At 49.3% G+C, this 23,359-nt stretch overlaps 1 protein-coding gene across 1 annotated transcript in view; it reads right to left on the bottom strand.

The window, feature by feature from the left end:
- Positions 1 to 1,721: 1,721 nt before the first annotated feature.
- LOC122392460 (eukaryotic translation initiation factor 4E transporter-like) overlaps positions 1,722 to 23,359 on the bottom strand; it is a 309,584-nt gene continuing 287,946 nt past the window's right edge. Inside the window, exon 14 of the mRNA XM_043387322.1 lies at positions 1,722 to 3,304. Coding sequence (XP_043243257.1) covers positions 3,015 to 3,304 — 290 coding nt within the window. The 3' untranslated portion in view covers positions 1,722 to 3,014. The remainder of the gene's footprint in view (positions 3,305 to 23,359) is intronic.

The following is a 23,359-nucleotide window of genomic DNA, read 5'->3' as shown; positions in this document are numbered from 1 at the left end:
GGGGCCTTTGAGGCTTTTTGAGGGCCTCTTGACGTCAGCTGAGGACCGTTGGACGTCAGCTGAGGACCGTTTGGGGCCTTCTGATGGCCATTAGACGCCAACTGAGGGCCCTCTAACACCAACTGGAGGCCCTCTGACACCAGCTAAGGGCCCTTCAAGTTTGACGCCAGCTCAGGGCCCTCTGACATCAGCTAGGGGCCCTCTGACGTCAGCTCAGGGCCCTTTGACGACCTTAAAGGTCTTCTGAGGTCCGTTTGACGTTAGCTGAGGGTCCTTTGAGGCCACCTGAGGGCCCTTTGACACCAGATTAGGGTCATTTGACGCTAACTGAGGGCCCTTCGAGACCATATAAGGACCCTGTGACGCCATCTGAGGGCCCTTTGAGGCCTTCTGAGGGCCATTTAAATTTCACTAGTCACCCTGACTGCGCTACTGGGCATATTATGGACTCATATGGGCCTGCTGGGGAGCGAGCTGGACCCTCCCGGTCTTTTCAATCATTATTTCAGCTCATTTTTACACGGTCTTCGGCGGTCTAAGGACTAGGGGCCCGTTTTGAGGCGGCCGAAGGCCGCCTCAAAATGGGCCCCTAATCCTTCGGTTGGGCCCCCAACTCGAATGGGGGGGGGCACGGGCCCGTGTGCCCCCCCTTGTGTGCGCCCTTGGTCCGCATCGAAACATGTATGTGTTGACCCCGAGAGATCAAGTTCAAAGGTTGACTTAAGGTCACGTTACCTCAGGTCGCTTGAACTCAAGGTCACGTGATTTCAAGGTCATCATGTATAAGCATCATTCGATGCGCCTTGACGAGCTGAACACAGTGAGACGATTTGCGCGTCTGTGTCTTTTTCCTGTACCTAAGGATTTATTAGCAGAAAAAAGCGTGTGGTAATTTTTGATGACGTCACATGCCCTTACAGCTGTCCAATAGGAAATTAGGCATCAAGGTAGTGAAATTTTGTCAGGAATTACGTCATTTGTGGGATAATTGGCCATGACAACTCGGCCGTCCCAGCATAGTGACCCTGAACGCTCCGGCCAAGTTGCCCCGCCAGTCCCGGCCAAATAACCCCACATTGCCATTCTGAAAATGTTTGTCTATAAAGTCGTCATGGCTGTACGGAACTAGATGAAATTGCTCTTGAAACCGCTGAACACCCCTAAGAATGACGCTATGATGTCACTTGTCAGAATTCGTTTACAGGCCAAATACTACATGTTATACAATATTTTAAACGGAAGTAAAAGTTACCATTTTCTAATGAAATTCACGTTTTATTTATTTTGAATAAAACCACGGGAGGGAAAGTTTTGACATTTGTCCTCGAGTTAGTTCTACCCATTACAAATGAATAGAGACTAGATTTATTTCATTCACTTTTATCAGATATCGTACAGGCGGCAAATTACCCCAACCTCCCCTACCATAAAATGTTACCATTTAGACTACGCTCGAAAGACTACGCTCGCTCCGTAACAACGTGCCCTCTAATGTATTCTTATATTTTTACATTTATGTTATCATGACTTGTGGCCGAAAATTCATCTAGGGTTACATGAATGGAAAAAGTTTAAACTTTGTAAGGAGGTCATTCAAAACAATCAATTATGACCCATTGCCATCGATTAAAAGGAAGCTGGAAGAGCGCCAACCCATTTTCTACATAGATAAACATTTCGGTGCCACAAAATTGTTGAAATCCCTGGCCAAATCAGAGGAATGGGAACACCAAATTAGCAATAAAGTTTATTTATAATCAGACCGCGAAAAAGAAAAAAAAAAAAACTCAATTAATCATACACTTGGTCGCTGACGCCAAAACCGGCTGGCTGGCCGGTCCGGTGTGGCCGGCCGGACTGGGCCGCCGTCCGGCCGGTCGGCCAGTCCGGTGTGGCTGGCCGGACTGGGCCGCCGTCCGGCCGGTCGGCCAGTCCGGTGTGGCCGGCCGGACTGGGCCGCCGTCCGGCCGGTCGGCCAGTCCGGTGTGGCTGGCCAGCCGTCGGTGTGGCCGGCCGGACTGGGCCGCCCGGCCTCTGCTCCCCACTCGGCGCTCGCCTCACTGCCTGGTAGGCATTCTGACTCAGAACCAGAGCGCCCTGGCGCGCCATCTCACAGTGAGACCACCAGTCACCTCCGCTGCCCAGTGTGGCAGCGGTGTCCAAAATATTTGCATTGAATTTCAACTTCTTGCCTATTGTTGCCACCCTGGCTGGGAAGTTCAGTAACTATTGGTGGTAATCGATAATATGAAGCCTCGCGCGACTTCGTGTTTGGATGTATGAGTGACTGATAACAAGCATTTCAGCTATTATCGGTTATGTCAAAAACCTACCAGGCCGTGAGACGACGGCTGAACAAATGTCCTCCTCTCTATCTCTCAAACACACCCGCACACACGCACGCACACACCCCTACACACACGCGCACGCGCACCACGCGCACGCACACACACACGCACACCCACACACGCAGCTGGGAGCGGCCGCGTGCCCGGCTCCGGCGTTCTCAGTCAGTCGTGTTCGATGTGCCGGCCACGCATGGTCCACCTACTCACACCACATTGTCTGACCGTCTGGCCGCACTGTTTGTCTGACGACCAGGCCACACTGTTTGTCTGGCCGCCTGGCCACACTGCCTGACCGTCTGGCCGCACTGTTTGTCTGACCGTCTGGCCACATTGTCTGACCGTCTGGCCACACTGTTTGTCTGGCTGCATGGCCGCACTGTTTATCTGACCGTCTGGCCACACTGTCTGGCCGTCTGGTCGCGCTGCTTGCCACGCTCGCACACCAACGACAATAAATAAACGGGTTTTCCCGACCACCAAAAAATAGACACGCGGTCAGCAGTGTGTGACACCAGGACGAACGGCACCGCCGCTCCTATCAACGTCCAACAAGGGACTCCGAGACAGAAATCGCTTTGCACACCCGAATATCACATTGGTCGGACAGGCGCCGGTAGGTCAGTCCGGCGGCCGGCCGGCCGGCCGTACGCTGGCCGGGCCGGCCGGCTAGTTGATGGCCTGGTGGCGCTCCAGCTCCTCGACACTGAGCACGCGCTGCTGCATGGACGGCGGCGCCGACAGGTGGGCGCTGGCCAGCAGCTCGGGGCTGAACCAGCGCGACAGCGCGCTGGCAGCCGCCGGCTGGGCCGCCGCCCCGCGGCCGCGCTGCAGCCACGGCGGCTGCTGCATTTGCGCCTGCGTCTCGAGCAGTTTGGCGGCCACCGACTGGATGTTGCCGGCCGAGACGGCGGCGGCCGGTGGCGGGCCGTCTCGATTGGTCTTCACCAGAGGCCGGCCTGCAGGCACACACAGCCGCCCGTCAGCAGCAGCACACATACACTCATACAGCCTCTGCCGCGCACTCTGAGACGCTCGCCCACCAGCGACTGCCGGGCTCATTTACTAGATCAATATGCTCCTCTAGCTGGCTTGTCCTAGACGCTGATCCAGCAGGGCTATCCTATTTATCATTACAAACGACGTATCATTCAAACACGCAGACCTGCCGTCAACTGACGCCGCGAACCCTAAACCCGATAAGGGCACGTGTCTCCTCGCCCCCTGGCCAACTGCTATGCCACTGAATCCAGCTGATCAGGGGACCTTCAGATTATCAGGGACCCCTCAGGTGACCAAAAGGTTAGTATGTCAATCGGTTACCAAAATTTCGGTATACCGATACCGAACCGATACCGATTCGGTATTCGGTATTATATACCAAAAGCATTTGATATTTTGTCGGTATCATGAAAATCAACTACTACCATCAAAGATTTGAAAGCATTTTTGATAAACCTTCTGAACTCAAATTTGATTTGCTAAATGACACTGGATGAAGAAAAAATGGCAATCATGACACATTTCTCCAAAATGCATGATGTCCTAACAAATGGGCAAACACATTACCTGTAATATCAAATACATCAGTCTACCGATGTTAACCCTCGCCCGTATTGGTGTTTTCCAACCGCAAACGTATAAGGGGGGGTCCGTTGGGCCCCCCTTGCCGTTTCGCCCCTGATCGAGCTAGAGCTTCGCGGAAAAACGAGCGTGTTCCCCGTGACGAGAGAAAGCCGCAGATACCCAATTTTAAGGTCCTAGGTCATTGGTTGACCTTCCAGGTCAGGTCAATGACCCAAAAGTCGGGAAAATCGGGACCTGTTAGAATGTCGTAAAGTGTGGCTGGTATGGGTTTTTTTTTCGGGGTACTGGTCACGAATATCATGTTAGTTTTGATCACAGATGATGTCTTCATGCATTTAGGCCAGGTCGGGTCAGGTCAGGTCATGTCAACCAGTAGCGGTCCTGCCGGGTATTCGTAGTAGGTGTCAACCGCCTCCGGCAGCTTCGTAACATGTTACGAAGGCACCAAAACTACTTCGTAAACGTTCATATGGTTGTTAAATTCGAAGTCAGCTCCAACAACTGGCCTAAAAACATGTAAAACTCGAAAAAGTGAACCGAGGTCATCAAAGGTCAATGACCTGACCTGACCTTCGGGTGACCTTGACACCCACCCTAATGCATGGGACCAACATCATTTCAGATGTTTGAACGCTTGAAACCACGAAAAGACTGCAAACGCGCCGCTAATGCGAGCCGACATACGCCGAATCGCGATTCCGGCCAAACATGATCTCGAAAAGTAGGTCACAGGTCAAAGGTCATTTAAGTCAGGGTCAGGAAATATTCAGGGTAGGTGTAAAATTGATCAACTCGAGGGTACTGAAAGTTTCGCCGCGATCGGTCGCTTTTTACGCGAGTTATTCGCGAAAAACCGAGGGGGGGGGGTCCGTTCGACCCCCCTATACGGGCGAGGGTTAAATGGCAACTTATCAGTGTTAGCAAATTCCAATACCATGAGGATAATTATCTTACAAAGAAAGGTAATGTGCAAGACATAAACATCAATTAATGTTTAACTCACTGTATGCTGGAAAGCATACTTTAACTACCTTTCTCAAAATTTCCAAAGCACTTATTAGCAACAAATTTGACTTTGTTTTGAGGAGTCTGTGATTGATCTTGACCTTGTCATACTCTCCATTTCACTGCAACGCAATTACATTATCCAAAACCCTGTTTTATACAGCACTAGCTTCACCATTATCAGCTAATATTGAAGGCAGCATTTGTCACTTCATCATCACCCTACAAATCTTCAACTTTGCTCAACTTCAAAAAGCCTCTGTAGTGAGCGATCCTGTCAGGATCCTGTGGATAATTCATTTTCTTTAATTAGTGTTCCCTTTCCTGCTCTCCTCAACAGATAGAGATCGCTAGCAATGTAATCAAAAGCATTCCTAAAATATAATTGGTTTTTGGCTTGAACCACTGTGCACAGGTCGTCATGGGAGTCCGACGCTCGGCTCATGTGACGCCTCTGTTGGCAGAGCTATGCTGGCCCCATATAGACAGGCTGGTGGCGGAGAATGACTGCAGTACTGTGCATTACTTGTTGAATAATGTTCATGCACCGAACTGCCTCTCTGAGCGGTTTGTACAACGCAGCGACGTGTCGAGCAGACAGACTCGAGCCACTGAGAATATGCAGCTCGAACTGCCGAAGGTCCGCACCGAACATGCTCGCAAGTTCTTTCATTACCGCGCCTGTGACGTTTGGAACTCGCTACCAGCAGACATTCGGTCGTCACGCACGTCGGCCACTTGTCGCAGGCGTTGTCGACGATTACTCAATGGTGACTAGTCACTGTGCGCGTAGCTTTCAGTCATTTGTACCGATATGCATTTTACTTTTTAACCCGCGCCCTGCTGGGGGGGGGGGTGTTTGAACACCCCCCCCTGTGGTTTTTCGCGAATATCTCAAAAACGGCGGCGCGGAGCGCCGCCGTTTTTGGTACACCTTATCATACATCAATTCTACACATGTTGTGAAAATTTCAGACCAAGGTCATTCAAGGTCAGGTCACCAGGTCACTCGAAGTGACCTCACCTCATAAAAAGTTTCAATGTCTGTCATAGCTACACCGAGTGACCGATCGCTTTAAAACTTTCAGCGATTGCTAAGAGCATTAGCATGTACAAAATGTATATCTCAGAATTTTGATATCGATGACCTAAGGTCAGGTCAATTTTGCGACCTCACCATTATAAGTCAATGGGAGAAAATTGAAATGCGCCTGTTTTGGACGAAAGACATTATAAACACTCCCAAACACTGAATTACAAGTGGTTTAGACACACTGAACATGAAAATGGTGTCTGTGACCCCTGTTTATGCCCTGAGGTCATCTTAGGTCACGAATGGTATCTAACAGTTTTTCGCAAATAACTTTTGATAGAGGCATGCTAGAGCGATGAAAACGCCTTAGATGTGTTCAACTCGACGATACGGATCGACTGATATGCAACATGACCCTTTCCGGTCAGGTCATGACCTTGACCTGAGGTCAAATTTTCAAGTTGACCTTTCAAGGTCAAATTATAGTTCGTTCGATGCGTCTTGACGAGAGGAACACGATGCCGGTAAAAGTAAGCTCGTACAATGCTTGGGTCAAAAGTTATTGCAGAAAACTGTTTCCGAAAAAATCGGCTATTTTTGCAGTTTTTGCCCCCTGCAGGCAAAACCGTTGACGTTAGGTCAAATCTGAGAAAATTACTCAGAAAGGGCGTTAATAGGGCTATCGAATGCGCTTTTCCGCGGCGCTGTAGCTCTATTGGTTCCCGAGTTATGCGTTGGCTTCTTGGAAATTTTCGACATTCGACCTGGAAATCGGCGAAAATTTGCCTTCAATGACCTCTGGTGACCTGACCTTTGACCTGACCAAAAAATTGACCGAAGTGATTTCCTCATTATTTTTGACGCTCTTTCGAACGCCGCCTTCCGCGTATCGCTACGTGGCCCAGGAGCCGAGTTAGAAGGGGGGGTGTTCAAACACCCCCCCCCAGCAGGGCGTGGAAATCCAGGACCCCCAGCCGGGCGCGGGTTAAGTCCCATGCTTTTCATGGTTTTTACTTTTAGCTTTAGTGTTTATTTTAGCTTTATATATGTGCCTACCTATTTGCTGTATGACACTTGGACTGAAAAGCCGTGAGTGCATGGAGCTTCCAAACGAAATAAATGATGATGATGATGATGATGATGATGATGATGATTCGCACACAGCAGTTTCAAAACTGAACACATCTAAAAACATTTCAACGTCGCAGCTGCACCAAGTACCGATATAGCTCAAATAGTAATTGAAACAAATTGAACAACTTCTGGTTTTTTTGGTTCTTCATTTTTTCAGCAAAGGCGGCCTACAATCTTTCTTGAATTAATTTTAAGATGTCAAAATATATACATGGAATTTTGACTTAAGTGGACTAAAGCAAAAAGAAAAGAAAAATTTTATTTTATGCCTACAGTTTTAAGCCTAAATGCAAATGGCCGCCTCCATTAAGGCCGCCATTGTGGAAGAGATATTTGTGACCCGTGGGTATTGGGTTGGTCTGTGTCGATTTGGTTGGTATCCATTTCGTTCGGTTGCTTTTTGACGGTCAAAAGAAAAAAGATACATCGCATCGAGGTGCCTGTGTCGTAACTGCTGTGTGCGCTACTTTAGACTTATTCGAAAACTGGCGTTAAGTCTTTTGATGGCCATCGATGAATTTCGCTAAAAATGACGATGTAATGGTTTGGAACATTAACATTTTTAAGAATACTGTTGCTCATCATGCAAAAATGAAGACCGAACCTTGGACAGAATTGAATGCTCTTTCCAACAGTGCCATTTTTAATTGCCAGAGATATCAGATTATGGGGCAAAACCATTTTGATAAACAAATTGGCACACAATTGACAAACACCATTTTCTCCCGTGATTTGTATCACTTTGATTTGGATCAATCAGCTTTTCACAATTTTTCCATGAGAGGCGGTACATTTTTATTGCTAATAGGCGTTGTTACAACTCGCTCCGTCTGACGGTCACCTGAAAATAACATAAATTCCAAAATCCGTCCAAAACATCAATTTTCCACATAAAAGTGCCCTCCCCGGTGCACGTGGCGCGTGCCATCCCCGGCACCGACACCATTCGATAGCACGTTCAAGTATCTACACGATACTGTTTTCCCCGTGCCGGTCGGACCCCTGGTCCCCAAGATATTGCACCGGGACCGGACCCGTGTCGGGCAAATTTGGCTGTTTTCGCCCGATTTCGCACGCCGATTTATACATGTAAAGTCTATGACGCGAATATGCGCTTTTTGAGCACGCGCCACGCGCTCCCTATCAATCCGATCGAGCTGACACCCCTCAAAGGCACGTCGCGCATCCTTGATCTATGAGTTGTGCAAATTTCACCGGGCTAGGTGCAACGGTCTGGCCTGTAGTCCATGCAAAGCACCACAAAGTCGGGACCTCAGACGCACCCACCACAAATAGTAATATAGACAAGCGGCTGCGCCACTTGCTTTGCTGCGTGGTCATAAAATGCGGCACCAGCCAATTTGCGTTCGAATGGTGTTCGATTCAAATCGATGCGTCGTCTAGAAGCATAGATATGGACAGAAATGTGAAGAGAATTTAAAAAAGAACTGTTCTGAGGACTTCGTTGGATGAAATTTGGGTGATACGGGGTCAAGACGGGTCGAGGGGGTCACCCCCGGTCACTTTGGGTCAAACCAGGTCACATAGGTCACCTCCCGTCCCATGGGATCAGCCCGGGCCACACTTCTATTTTTTGCCTCCACCACTACCCCTACCCCTACCACTGCCCCTACCCCTATCCCTACCATTACCTCTACCACTACCCCTACCCCTACTTCTACCCCTACCACTACTCCCCATACTCCTACCCCTACCCCTACCCCTACCCCTACCCCTACCACTACTACTGCCCCTACTACTACCCCTACCACTACTACTACCCCTACTGGTGGCGTTATCACTGAAACCTGGCTTCGGCCCGCCACTGCGTCCCGGCTGGTGACCTTCCCCGGCTACACCCTACACAGAGCCGACCGGCCGGGTGACGCGGGCTACGGTGGGGTGGCCATTCTGGTCAAGGACAGCTACACGGCGTCTGTCATCCCCCAGCCTGCGTCAGACTGCGCGGCCTGTCGACTGGAGTCGCTGTGGCTGCGGGTGAAGCCGGCGACCGGCCGACAGTTCTCCATCGCCGCAGTGTACCGTCCCCCGCGCCGTACAGTGGCGGCCGTTCAGGCGGACTTGGACGAACTAGAGGTGCAGTTCCAGAGAGTCATACTGCGGCACTCTGGACCAGTTTTCATCATGGGTGACTTGAACTGTGACTTGTCTGACACCACCACCTGCGTTGGCAAGGTCCGTCTTCTTGAGATGCTGCGTTCTTTGAATTTAGAACAGTTCGTAACTCAACCGACCTACACCTCAGGATCTCTTTTAGATGTAGTTATTTGTAACTCGGGTGACGTGATTCAGCGCGTGGGAGCTTTTAGATGTACCTTTAGCCCTCATCGTTTCATCCGCGCTATTCTTAGTAATCCCAGGTGCAGTAGGAAACCTCGCCGTGTCAGCACTCGTCTCTTTAGAAACATCGATCACCTTAGTTTGCTCCACGACTTGTATCTTGTTGATTGGTCCGGTGTTTTTATCTGTCCGTCTGTCACTGATAAATGGTCTTACCTTAGTAGCCGTTTGATCCATGTTATTGACCAGCATGCCCCGCTCAGAACTACCTGTATCAGGAACCCGTGTGCGCCGGCTGTCACCTCGGCGACCCTGTGTCTGATGGCGGAGAGGAGGGGTGTGCTGCGCCGTGAGGGGAGATCGCCGGCCTTCCGCGCACTTGACAGGAGGGTGAGGGCGGCGATCCGGCGCGACTGCCGGGCGGACATGGAGGCGAGACTGCGTGATAAAGGTAGCAGTTCTCTTTACCGCATTGTCCGCCCGCTGGTCGCCGGTAAGCGAAGTGACACCGCAACCCTCCCCACCGCCACACCTGATGAAATGAACTCATATTTTGTCGACGTCGGCCCACGTGTCGCGGCTAGCCTGGCTGGCTCCGGGGTGCCGCCCGACGTTCCGTGCCGCCTGCCGCGTGTTGGTGCGTGTGGTTTTCGGGTCGCCGAGGTGACATTGGCGGAGCTGCGGGGGGTGGTGTTCTCGATGAAGCGTTCCGGTGCGTGTGGACCTGACGGCGTCTGTATTCGCATCCTGCTCCTTTCTTTCGAAGCCATTGGTCCCATCCTGCTCCATGTTGTCAATGCCTGTCTTTCCACCTGTGACTATCCCGATTCTTGGAAGCACTCCCTTGTCCATCCCATTTTCAAGTCCGGTGATCCTGATCTGATCTCCAACTACCGTCCTATTTCGATCGTCCCCACCATAGCCAAAGTTGTCGAGCGCCTAGTGCACCGACAACTTTCCGCCTACATGTGTGACAATCACCTCCTTTCCTCATCCCAACACGGTTTCCGCTCTCTCCACTCCACCGAAACCGCTCTGCTCTCTGTAACCAACCGCACTTTTTCCAACATCGACCGTGGTCTCATCTCCCTCCTCGGCCTTCTGGACCTCAGTAAATGCTTTGACGTCATTCCGCACTCACTGCTAATTTCCAAGCTCCAGCTCTATGGTATCCACCCGACCTGGTTTTCCTCCTACCTTACCGGTCATACTCAGTCTGTCTGCATCTCTTCTCCTTCCGGTGGCAGAGTGGTTTCGAAGCCCCTTCCTAACACCATTGGTGTCTTCCAAGGATCAGCCCTCGGTCCTCTGTTATTCACCATTTTCGCCAACGACCTCAGTCTGCACGCGCCGGGCGCTCATGTGACCCAGTACGCTGACGATACCCAAATCCTTATCTCCGATACCAAACAAAACCTTCCTAACCTTATCCAACGCATGGAGTCTACTCTCACCTCCTTGGCATCGTGGTTCCATGCCCACGGACTTAAACTCAACACATCAAAAACGGAAATCCTCCTCCTTGGCACCCGACAGAATACCAGAGATCTCCCTCCTGTCAGCGTACGGGTCGGTGGCGGGACCGTTCAGGAGAGCCCACATGTTAAAAACCTGGGGGTCATTTTTGACCGCCACCTTACGTGGGATGCCCATGTCAATGACGTGGTGCGCAGATGTGTCGGCCTCCTGATCGGTCTCCGCCACCTGAGGCGCCTCCTCCCGCGGCGGGCGCTTCTTACAATCGTGCAGGGCCTGGTCGTCTCGCGCGTGAGATATTGTCTGTCTGTGTACGGGAACGGCTCCGCGGCTAACGACTTGAGACTGTTAAAGGTTGTGAATTTTGCCACCAGAGTAGTAGCCGGTCTCCGCAGATACGACCATGTGTCTCGCGCGCGGGGCGACCTGGGCCTGCACACACCGCGCCAGATGTGTGACGCGCAGACTGCGATTGTGGCACACAGGGTGCGTGCCCTGGGGGAGCCCGAGGAGCTCGCCTCACTGTTCGTTTCATTCGCTGATGCACGACAGTGTGATCGTTCTACCAGACAGGACGGGGACCTGCGTCCGCCAGCCACCAGAACAGCGGCCGGGCGGCGAGGTTTTGCCTACCGAGCTGCATCGCTTTTTAAACTCTCTACCTAATGATGTGACACGGCTCGAGCCATCAGCTTTTAAGCAGGCTGCAAAACGTATATTTTATTCGGAGTGAGTGTGCGTGGGTTTGGTGTTACTGGTGTGTGTATGTGTGGGTGTGAGTGTGTTGCTGAGCCAGACGATTGTTATGTTCTATCTTGTACCATTTTGACTCTCCCAACCGTTTTATTGATTGACAATGGACACGTAATAGCCACTCTGTTGTGGAGTGTCTGCTGAAGTGAATATAAGTGAATATACCACTACCCCTACCCCTACTACTACTCCTACCACTACCCCTACCCCTACCCCTACCACTACCCTACCCCTACCACTACCCCTTCCCCTACCCCTACCCCTATCCCTACCAACACCGGTGGGTCATGCCAGGTCAAAGAATAATTGGATCCATTCAGTACTAAAATATCAGACTTAAAGTGTTCCCAGCCCTGCCCCTATTCGTGCCATTCCATTACGCTTAATCGTATTTGTCGGAAATGGCGCTTTGTGGCATATGTGGCGCATTGCGACAAACGCGGCGCATTTTCACCCGGCGATTGAGCATGCATCTTGGCACCAAATTGCACCCATATCGGACTATGTTTGACAAAACTGTGCGATTTGCGGCAAAAATGACGCCTTATGACCAATGTGACGCCTTGCGGCAAACGCGGTGTATTTGGAAATTTAATCACAAACTGTACCCATTTAGCGACAATCAACACATTTTTTCGCCACTTTTCATTCAAATTAATAACTTGCCGGTCCGCCAATGCGAGGCACCCGCCGCCGATCGGCATGCATTTAGCTCACAAAGTTTGTCGACCCCGGCTCTCAATAAAGATCTACGAACCGATCAAAATTTCATTGGCGTTCTTCCGGCGCGCGCCACGTGCCAACCGTGCACCCCAGCGAGTCGGAACCTGGAAAAGGCGCTGACCCGCTCTGTCACCTATAAGGTGTGCAAATTTCAACTTCCTACGACATACCGTCTGCCCTGTAGGCGAGGTTAATTGAACCCACTACACGATGTGCGGACACACAGACTCACAGACAGACGGATTCTGTTGGAATAGTAATATAGACAAGCGGCTGCGCCACTTGCTCTGCTGCGTGGTAGGAAAAAATTGCGGCACCAGCCAATTTGCTTTCGAATGGTGTTCGATTCAAATCGACGTGTCGTCTAGAAGCATAGATATGGACGGAAATGTGAAGAGAATTTAAAAAAGAACTGTTCTGAGGCCTTTGTTGGATAAAGTTTGGCTGATACGGGGTCAAGACGGGTAAAAAAGGGTCAGCCCCGGTCACTTTGGGTGAGGCCAGGTCATAAAGGTCACCTCTCGTCCGATGGGATCAGCCCGGGCCACTGTTCAACTTTTGCCTCCACCACTACCCCTTCCCCTACCACTACCCCTACCCCTACCACTACATCTACCACTACCCCTACCCCTACCACTACCACTACATCTACCACTACCACTACCCCTACCACTATCACTACCCATACTCCTACCCCTACCACTACCCCTACCACTACCCCTACCACTACCCCTACTACTACCCCTACTACTACCCCTACCCCTACCACTACCCCTACCACTACCACTACCCCTACCACTACCACTACAACTACACCTACCCCTACCACTACCTTCTACCACTACCACTACCACTACCACTACCACTACCCGTACAACTATCACTACCTATCACTGGGTCATGTCAGGTCACGGAATAATTGGATCCAATAAGTACTAAGACAAAAATCAGACTTTATAAGTGCTTCTAGCCCTGCTCCAATTCTTGCTATTACATAACCATTAATCGTATTTGTCGGAAATGGCGCTTTGTGACAAATGTGGCGCATTGCGGCAAACGTGGCGCATTTTCATGCGGTAACCCTATCTTTGCACCAAATTGCACCCATATCGGACCATATTTGACAAAACTGTGCGATATGCGGCAAAAATGACGCCCTGAGATAATTGTGGCGCATTGCGGCAAACGCGGTGCATTTTTATACTTGTATCACAGACTCTTCCCATTGAACGAAAATCAGCACATTCTCTGGCCACTTTTTATTCAAATTAAAAACTTGCCCATCCGCCAATGCGAGGCACCCGTCGCCGATCGGCATGCATTCAGCTCACAAAGTTTGTCGACCCCGGCCTCAATGAAGATCTACGAACCGATCAAAATTTCATTGGCGTTCTTCCAGCGCGCGCCACGTGCCAACCGTGCACCCCAGCGAGTCGAAACCTGGAAAAGGCGTTGACCCGCTCTGTCACCTAAAAGGTGTGCAAATTTCAACCTCCTACCCCGTACTGTCTGCCCTGTAGCCGTAACAAATTGAACCTACTACACGGCGTGGCGGACACACACACACACTCACAGACAGACGGATTCTGTTGGAATAGTAAGTTAGACAAGCGGCTGCGCCACTTGCTTTGCTGCGTGGTAGGAAAAAATGCGGCACCAGCCAATTTGCTTTGGAATGGTGTTTGATTCATGTCGATGTGTCGTCTAGAAGCACAGATATGGACGGAAATGTGAAGAGAAAATTTTGAAAAGACAGCTGTTCTGAGGACTTTTGTAACACCCACTTTAATTTTACCGTCTTCATCCGCTTGTAATGTCAATGTTATTTTACCGCCTCTTTTTCGTTTTCATATCGTATTGTCATGTCTCAGCGCCGGCCGCGCGGGGCCGACTTTGCCGACTCTCCCGAGCTCCGGCTGAGCTGCGCCAACCCCGAGTGCCGCGCCGCCGCCCAAGGCACGTCAGTCACGATGCCACGCGTGCTCATCTTAGGAGGATTTAGCGGCGCGCGCTATTCAACTATCTCGACTCCGGCGGTTACTGCACAAAGCCTTAGATCTACCGTTTACATGCTTGTCCATCATAGTTTAGTCACACTTAGCTAATGCCAGGTGCGCCTCGGACAGTACATCGGTGTAAACTCCGCCCCGTACCCATTTTTCTAGCCACTAGCGTACTGTAACGTTTCATTTCCGTCCATCGCTAACCACTAAGATCGCAGTGCGTGGGATGCCCGAGGCTAGCCCGGGACATTCCCGAGAGTGCAGAGGCAGTCTCCGGCTGGCTCTCAAACTGTGCACTTCCAATGAAACTCAATCTTGTGACCAGTGGTCCAGTGACTGTTAACTGCTCTTCAACCTGATCTTCGCTCTGCTCTGCTGTCGACAAGAAAATACAAGAAAATATAACTCTCTCCAACGTCTTTTCTTCGCGGGTCAACACACGTCGGCCGAGCCCGACCCAGCACGATAAAACCGGCCACCGTTACACTTTGTTGGATGAAACTTGGGTGATACGGGGTCTAGACGGGTCAACGGGGTCAGCCCCGGTCACTTTGGGTCAGGTCAGGTCACATAGGTCACCTCCCGTCCGATGGGATCAGCCCGGGCCACACTTCTACTTTTGCCTCCACCACTACCCCTGCCCCTACCACTACCCCTACCCCTACTACTACCCCTACCACTAACACTACTACTACCCCTACCACTACCCCTACTACCACCCCTACCACTAACACTACTACTACCCCTACCACTACACCTACCCCTACCACTACTCCTACCACTACCACTACCACTACCCCTACCCCTAGTCCCTACCTCCTACCACTACCCCTATCACTACCACTATCTACCACTGGGTCATGTCAGGTCACAGACTAATTTGATCCAATGAGTACTAAACAATCAGACTTAAAGTGCTCCCAGCCCTGCCCCTATTCTTGCCATTCTATTACGCCTCATCGTATTTGTCGGAAGTCACCCAAAAATAAAATAAATTCCAAAATCCGTCAAAAACCGCAATTTTTCAATAAAAGTATCCTTACGGGTGCACGTGACACGTGCCATCCTCTGCATCGTACACCATTCGACAGCCCGCTCAATTATCTACACGATGCTGTTGTCCCCGTGCCGTTCTGGCGCCCGGTTACCGAGATATGGCACCGGGACCGGATCCGTGTCGGTCAAAAATAACCGTTTTCGCCCGATTTCGCACGCCGATTTATACATGTCAAGTCTATGACGTGAATTTGCACTTTTTGAGCACACGCCACGCGCTCCCTATCAATCCGATTGAGCCCAGACCCCTCAAAGGCACGTCGCGCATCCTTGATCTATACGTTGTGCAAATTTCACCGGGCTAGGTGCAACGGTCTGGCCCGTAGTCCACGCAAAGCACCACCAAGTCGGGACCTCGACCACAGACAGACGCACCCACCACAAATAGTAATATAGATGACACGTGACATGTGTCAATGCTTCCGTAAAACTATGGAGATTTACTTAGCTTTCATCGCGATATCATTAAAGTGGTGTCTCCTATCTATCAGTGTGCCTTGTAAGTAATTATTCATCAAGTTTTGTTGTGTTAAACATTTGTTTGTGAAGAAAAATTGGCCGCGTCAGTATCGTCACCATGCTACTTGGGCTGAACTGTAACTCACTATGGGTTTTGTTTACATTAATGGTGTAGCCCAAGGTGCAGCCCATCATTGTCAATTGGGTCACCATTTTTGGATCATGATAACACACTTAACCCTGTCTTGACCGGACTCGAATTGAATGACTTGAATTGAAAGAACGTTTGATGGTTCAGGCATGGACAAGATTCAGGGTTCAAGTTATTGTCCTAACATCTCATGCAGATGACTTGAATCCACACCCCAGTTAAATAACTGACCTGAATATTTGTTAATAGGGGCATTCCACGATAGATCGTACCAGGCCAGTCACCCTCATCCCTCAGATTTGAATGAAAATTGGTACTAGGGGTAATCATATGCTCCAAAAACACCTGCCAAAATATCAGACTTCTCAGATGAAAACTTCTTGAGTTATATTGCATAATATTTTCTTAACTTCAGATTGTAAGGGTGAGTTTGATGAGCTATAACTCAAAAACGAGCTAAGCAAGCAACAAACGGTAAACAGCTTTGAACTAACGATGAATAACAGACTAATACAGCATTTTTAAAATTGGAAAGAAAAGCTTAACATACTGAAAAAAGCAGGCACGTACCCAGGATTTCGCCCAGGAGGGGGCCACCTGCTTTCGAAGGGGCCCCCCACAGTGTACAGGGCCCCCAGGTTCCCCGGGGGCCCCCGGGAGTCATGAAGAACCTTTCGATGGTGGGGGGGGGGGGGGGCATAGTGGGTCCGGTCTCTCCTGCAGACGTAGGTGAGAAAACGCCACGTGTGTGGGAAAACGCAATTCAGTTCTTTACAACCTAATGTAGCATTTGGTTGTGATTTCTCGCGTTCAACTTCATTAAAGTCAATTAAAACGGTCTCTGTAACGGTCTAAGCCTTGAGAAAATGTGGAGAATTGGAAAGTAAAAATATTTTTGCTTGAGGAGTGTGCATGAAACGCAGCATATTTACGTCTGGACAACGAGTTGCGGGGAAAAGTGCTGATTTTGTTGCAGTTTTAGGAGCCGGTGATTAGGCTGGATTTTTGGGTTACTTTTTCGTTCTGATTCATGTATTTCATAGTGTTTGGCTTTTGAATATTTTAGTTCTTTCAGATAAATATTACTTGCCTTACAACTTTTGTAAAAACGTTTCATTTTTTATAAGCCGACCTTCAGAGTCCTAAAAATACATCAGCACTACAATCATTGTAAACAAACAGAGGACCACTTGGCTCTGAAGTGTTCCAAGGCGCTTTTTTAGTTTATCTGGTGGTTTCCGTACTCTTGTACGTCGTTTTGTTGGATGTTTTGGATCCCTTAAGATTGACTTATATCATATTTCATATGATTTAAGAAGCATGTGACTGAAAACAATCCGAAGTATCCAGGAGGCTGACAGAGGTCCTGACTCCTGAGCAATATCAATATCAAGTTGAACTTGAAGTTATGAAATCAAAACGCAAGTTGATCGGGCTCATATATTAGCAAAAAAGTAAAATTAAAAGAGCTTATTGGCCGAAAACAAGTTATAATATTGCAGATCTTGGAGGCGGAGCAATACTGAAGAGCACGCTGAGCAGGATCATGCCAGAAAATGTTGACTGATGAGCGCATATTGATGTATTGGTGTGAATATTGAATGATAACTTACAACAGCAAGATAAATTAGTACTTACAACAGCAAGATAAATTAGTGCTAACTATCAAGTTAAAAATCTAGAATGAATAGACTTTGGCAGCTTTACTATGCTTAGATGCTATGCAGATTGTAATGTGCATCAGGTACTCAGTGTTTGGCAAATGAAACATGCGATCATTCCTGCTACTGCAACTGGAGGAGAAAGCTTGGATCACTAAATCCACTTTATGTTGATTTTGATGTTAATCATTACTGTATTTCTTGAAAAAAGGATTGTTATAAAATTGTCGATGTGACAATCCATGCAACAATGTGATCATATGATGTGTTCATAGTCAATCATGCAGTGGCGGATCCAGGGGGGGGGGGGCAAAATGGGCATTTGCCCCCCCCCCAAACGGCATAATTTTAACATTACACCTATGGACGATGCATGGAAAGAATCTATAAATTGTCATGGTTGGCCCCCCCCCCAAAAAAAACATTGAGCTGGATCCATCTCTGCATTCATGATAGTGATTCATGATTGTTGGTCCAATATACAATGGCATCTCAGTCTCAGCATTTCTTCCTGTGGATGGCCAGCAGTGACTCAGAGCTTAGAAGTATTAGTTTTCTTCACAGGGCTGGGATAAAAAGTACTGAGGGTAATCTTCCACCAAGGAACTCTACTTTGAGTTTTGACATGGTATGAGATGTAGGCACAAGTAGGTAGGTGCTTAGTTCCTATAGTCAGCAGTTGTGTAGGTTTAGTCGGGTTAGCTTAGATTAGGTTATGTTAGTTTTTATTTGCCAAGTGTCCATTAAAATGTGACCTGAGCAATGAGCATACTTGAATAACCAGACAGCTGACCTAAGTCCTAACCTCAATCGTCACACATATTTACAGCCTACCCAAGACCTGCATAGCAGTAGCACCCAGTTATATCACCCTAACTCAATCTTACCTGCTAACCTTCAACTTGCCTATAGTTAGCTCACCTTGCCAAGCTGCATCCAGGGAAACAGTCAACTGAGGAACTGGCTCATTGGGTGGCTGGTGTGAGTCTGTGCATTTAAAGTGTTTCTTCTCTGAAGCTGCCCTGCACTGCTGTATGTCATGTTGGATGCTCAGAAAATGTGGGAAATGATTACTAAGCTACTTTAGTGCTTTGTTAATGCTCGAGACATGAACAAGTGCAGATCCCGCAGGGTACAGCTATGAGATAGGTGCTAGGTGAGTATGTTATGTGAATGTGCTGTTCCCTGTTTGACCATAGTAAGTATACAAACAAGCAAAAGGTCACAGTTATATTCAATCTCCACATAAACATACAACAAAAACGGCATATAGCAATAGCCTCACTCCGAACACACCACAAATAGCTTAAGCCTTTGCAGGCACAAAAAATGCTTTGATTTACAGGACAGGTATACCTCTGTCCTTTGGGATCTTGCTGCCAAGTTGAGGTACGATGACTGAACTTCAGGATTGATCAACCTTTTCTTCTTAGCCACTGCTTATATACGAGAAAGACCAAATGCTTGTTAGTAAACTGCCTTGAAAATTTAATGATCCACCTTCAATTCTGACATGAAGGCACAAATAAAATAGTTCCCTCTCCTTTTGGAATACACAAAACAAAATATTTAATAACTTCTAGCGGATGGACAAGAGCAATTAGCATAGCTTCCCCTCAAGTTGAATTCTGGCACTGATGAATAACACTGACGCTTATTCGCTTCATATTTTGTAACAAACGCGCAAAAACTGCAATATAACAACACTATATGCTTCTTGACAAAATGCAAAAGTAGTAAAAATTTAGCCCTGATGGCATTCATTCTTGGTGGAAACGTAATTACAAAATATTTTGTAGTAATCATTGAATTCCGGCCGAAAACAGTGCACGGTTTCAGAAAGAATCATTCCAATGACGGTCCATTCTTGCGGTCCTGAAATCGCCACTATTTCCGGCCTCTCCAACGCAACTCGTTGTCCAGACGTAAATATGCTGAAACGCACGGCATTTTATGAGCGAGCGCCTCAATTGCTGAACATCCTCCAATTCCGGATATGTAGGTATATAATATAATAGTGGGGAATAAATGTCTCGTTATCGGAATTCCACTATCTGGCAACTAGCCCTATGTAAACGCGGCTATTATATGTCTCACTAGGAAACGAGCGCAATTGTACTTTTAGCCAGAAAATAAATGCTTGGGTAATTCTGGGACACTCTGTATTAATTGGAGGAATAGGACTTAGGAGGAAATGCGATTGCAAATCGACCCACATCCCTGTGTTAGCCAATGACGCCTTTGGGGCCAAGGTTGGGGGGTATTCAGTTTAGCCTTTTTGTTTTTCTGTGATATCTCCGGCACCGTGAAAGATATTGGCTCCTTCAGATGCAAGTGCCTACTCCAGTCACTACTTATATCCAGTAGCCAGTAGCCACTCAGATGATTTGGGATCAATCAGGTGACAAGCGTACTTTCATCAGACGACCAGGGGCCCCCAGTCGACCAGGGGTTCCCAGGCGACCAGGTCCTCCAGATGACTAGGGGCCCCACTGCCCCAGGCGACCAGGGCCCTCCAGGCGACCAAGGGCCAATGCGATCAGGTCCCCAAAGCGATCAGGGGCCCCCCGGCGACCAGGGGGCCCATGCGACCAGGCCCCCGGCTACCAGGGGCCCCCAGGCGACCAGGGGCCCTCTAGGTGACCAGCGGCCCTCAGGCGATCAGGGGCCCCCAGGCGACCAGGGGATCCCAGGCTACCAGGGGCCCAAGGCGACCAGGGTCCCCCAGGCGCCAAGGGAGGACCGGGGGCCCCAGGCAGCCAGGGGCCCCATGCGACCAGGCCCCCCGGCTACCAGGGGCCCCCTGGGCGACTAGGTACCCCCAGGCGATCAGGGGCCTCAATATCATGCAACCAGAGGCCCCCCATGCGACTAGGGCCCCCTAGGCGACTAGGGGCCACAGACTATCAGGGGCCCATACGACCAGGCCCTCGGCTATCAGGGCCCCCTAGGCAACTAGGGGCCCCCAGTCGATCAGGGGCCTCATGCGACCAGAGGCCCCCATGCGACCAGGGCCCCCTAGGCGACTAGGGGCCACAGGCTATCAGGGGCCCCCATGAGACCAGGCCCCCGGCTACGAGAGGCCCCCTAGGCGACCAGGGGCCCAGGAAACTGGGGGCCCTTGGATGACTGCAGGGGCCCCTCGGGTACCCAGGGCACATAAATGAAACTTTAATATCAATTTTTCTTCCGAGTAAAAGACGTTTTATCCAGTGTTTAAAAAATATCCTGTGGCCTGAGGGGCCCCCTGAGCGCCCAGGGGGGGGGGCCTTGGCCCCCGTGGCCCCCCCTTGGGTACGTCACTGGAAAAAAGTCGTAATAATTTTTTAAATAGTCTATAATGGCCCTTGGGACCAAAATTTTTGCAATTTTTATTTCTTCAAAATAAACTTCATGTCATTAAAAATCGACATGCAAAAAATTAGAAAGGTGTTCTTTCTATAAGTTCCTCATTTTAATGCCTACAAAATGGGTTTCCGGGGGTCGGTACGACCCCAGCTCGCCGTTTCGCCTCTAATGGAGCTAGAACCTTGCGGAAAAACGAGCATGTGCGCCATTACAGGATGCATCGAATGATACCACATTTTAAGGTCTCAGGTTCATTGGTGAACCCTGAGGTCACTTCAAGTGACCCAAATTACGGATCCGGTTTTTGGTAGATAACTTCGCAACAAATGGTCGCAGAGCCGCGATTTTAGCATCTTTGTGTTTGCCTGGCTCAGGCGCGTCGAATGGTATACTGTTTGTTCTGGTGAGGTCAGCTTAAGTCGCTGACCTCGGGTCAGCACACTGCCATGGTGTGTCAAAAGTGGAAATAGCCGAACGGCTTTAGTTCTCCAGCCTTGTCAATAGATGGCAGTACCGCAATATGGGCGGCGGATCGTGCGATTGACGTCAAATTGTCGGTACCTGCTAAGAATTGAATGGCCGATCTTGTCATGCAAGAATCAAGTAAATCGGTCCACAACTTTTCTAACAGCAGGGGTATAAAGTCAAACACCCTGCCAGAGCGGCGGCGCGGCGGCCGTTACGCGCCGCCTGCGGAGACCGCCGGCGCGGAACGGTTCCGACTTTGCATTGCACTAAAGCCTGTCAACTGCTTGGAATAGTTATTATAGCAGAATTTTCATTCAAGTGAGGAATAATCCAAGGGCAGGAAGCATGTATGTTTGTGTGCATACTGTGCAAGCCAAGAGGCTGCATTAGCAGATACTCGCTAACATTAGATCCAGCCAAGTCCAAACGCATTCCACGGGATGTGTTTCTGATGAGTCAACAATATTTACCGTTCGAGGGCGGATACAGTTGTAACAATACAAGAAATATTTTTGCACAGCTCTATTCCTTGAATAATTAATGCTCTTCAACGCCTTATTCCTAGTTAAGCGAATTAGTCCACCCTGGTCGAATAAATCAGGCGATTTCGCCAAATGGTCGCGGAAAACCGACCGAAAACGGCCGCGCTCAACGTTTGGGCATGTACAGGGTGATTTTTTTTAACTGTTAAAAAGTAAACGTCAATGGTGGTCCCTAAATCGAAAAATCGCGTGCAAAAAAGCAATGCACGTGATAGATAAATCTCGGACATTTTGTATGTTGTCATGATTTGTCCCTTTTAACCAACGGCCTCAGCCCCAATGGAGCCTGAATATGTCCCACCAATCGGGCACGATGGTCCACCGCCGTTCAGTAAGGAACGACACAAAACGATGATTTTGAAGCATTGAGGCAGTTCGAAGCATACGATCATCAAGGAGATACCTCAGAAAGACGTTAAATAATGCACGAACAAGCTTGTAGTCATAAATAACCTTCAAACGGTCCATCTGGCGTATGTGCAGCCCCTGAACAATCAGTCTTCAGGGAGAAAGAAAAACAGCGAATCAGACACCACCAGAGCCGCCAGTATTAAAATCCTCGACCTGCCCTCCCTATACTTCTAGTTTTTGGACCCAGCTATGGCAGATATAACAAGAAAACATTGGAAATATCTGGCAGAGCTGAAAATGGGTGATAGGAACCTTTTCAGTCCGCCTAATGAGTATGTGAGTCCATGGCGCTGTTCAACACGTGCTCAGGCGGGCTGATTAGTGTCGGTGAGAGCACAAGTAAAATGTAACTTCAAGTAACTTCAAGCACAAGTAAAATACACGATGGACGTTCCTTCACATCGTGTCTGCATGAAATCAAAATGTCCCAGAATGCTCGTCATCCTGGCATATAATTTTGCAATTTATATTTGCATTTTAACGCCACTAGGCCTCATTACTTTTTAACAAGTAAAACAAATCACCCTGTAGACTCTTAAAACTCGCATTGGGCGGATAGGGTTTCCGAGGTATTGGCTCCAAAACAACGTATTCGGCTCCCGAATACGTCCAAGTGATCCGCCTCGTTCCTAGTTAAGCTCTAATTAGATCAAGTGACTCATAAGGAGCGAAAAAGCGACAAAAAGCATGCATTTTCCTATGGCGGCGGGCTACCGGGTTGCCAGACGGCGCACCGGCTATTTCCACTTTTGACACACCATGCAGTGTATTTTGCCCCGCTCCCCGACCGGGCGGCCCAGCCGGCAGCCAGCCCCCGGGCATCACGTGACCGCCCCGAGTCCGCGGCAAAGCCAACCAGCGCGGCGCTGGACAAACAGCGCCGCCACAGAGATGGTTAACAGT

This window comes from Amphibalanus amphitrite, unplaced genomic scaffold (genome assembly GCF_019059575.1).
Source record: "Amphibalanus amphitrite isolate SeventyFive unplaced genomic scaffold, NRLGWU_Aamphi_draft 000023F_arrow, whole genome shotgun sequence".
Classification (NCBI taxonomy): domain Eukaryota; kingdom Metazoa; phylum Arthropoda; class Thecostraca; order Balanomorpha; family Balanidae; genus Amphibalanus; species Amphibalanus amphitrite.
This window is presented reverse-complemented; position numbering and strand designations above follow the sequence as displayed.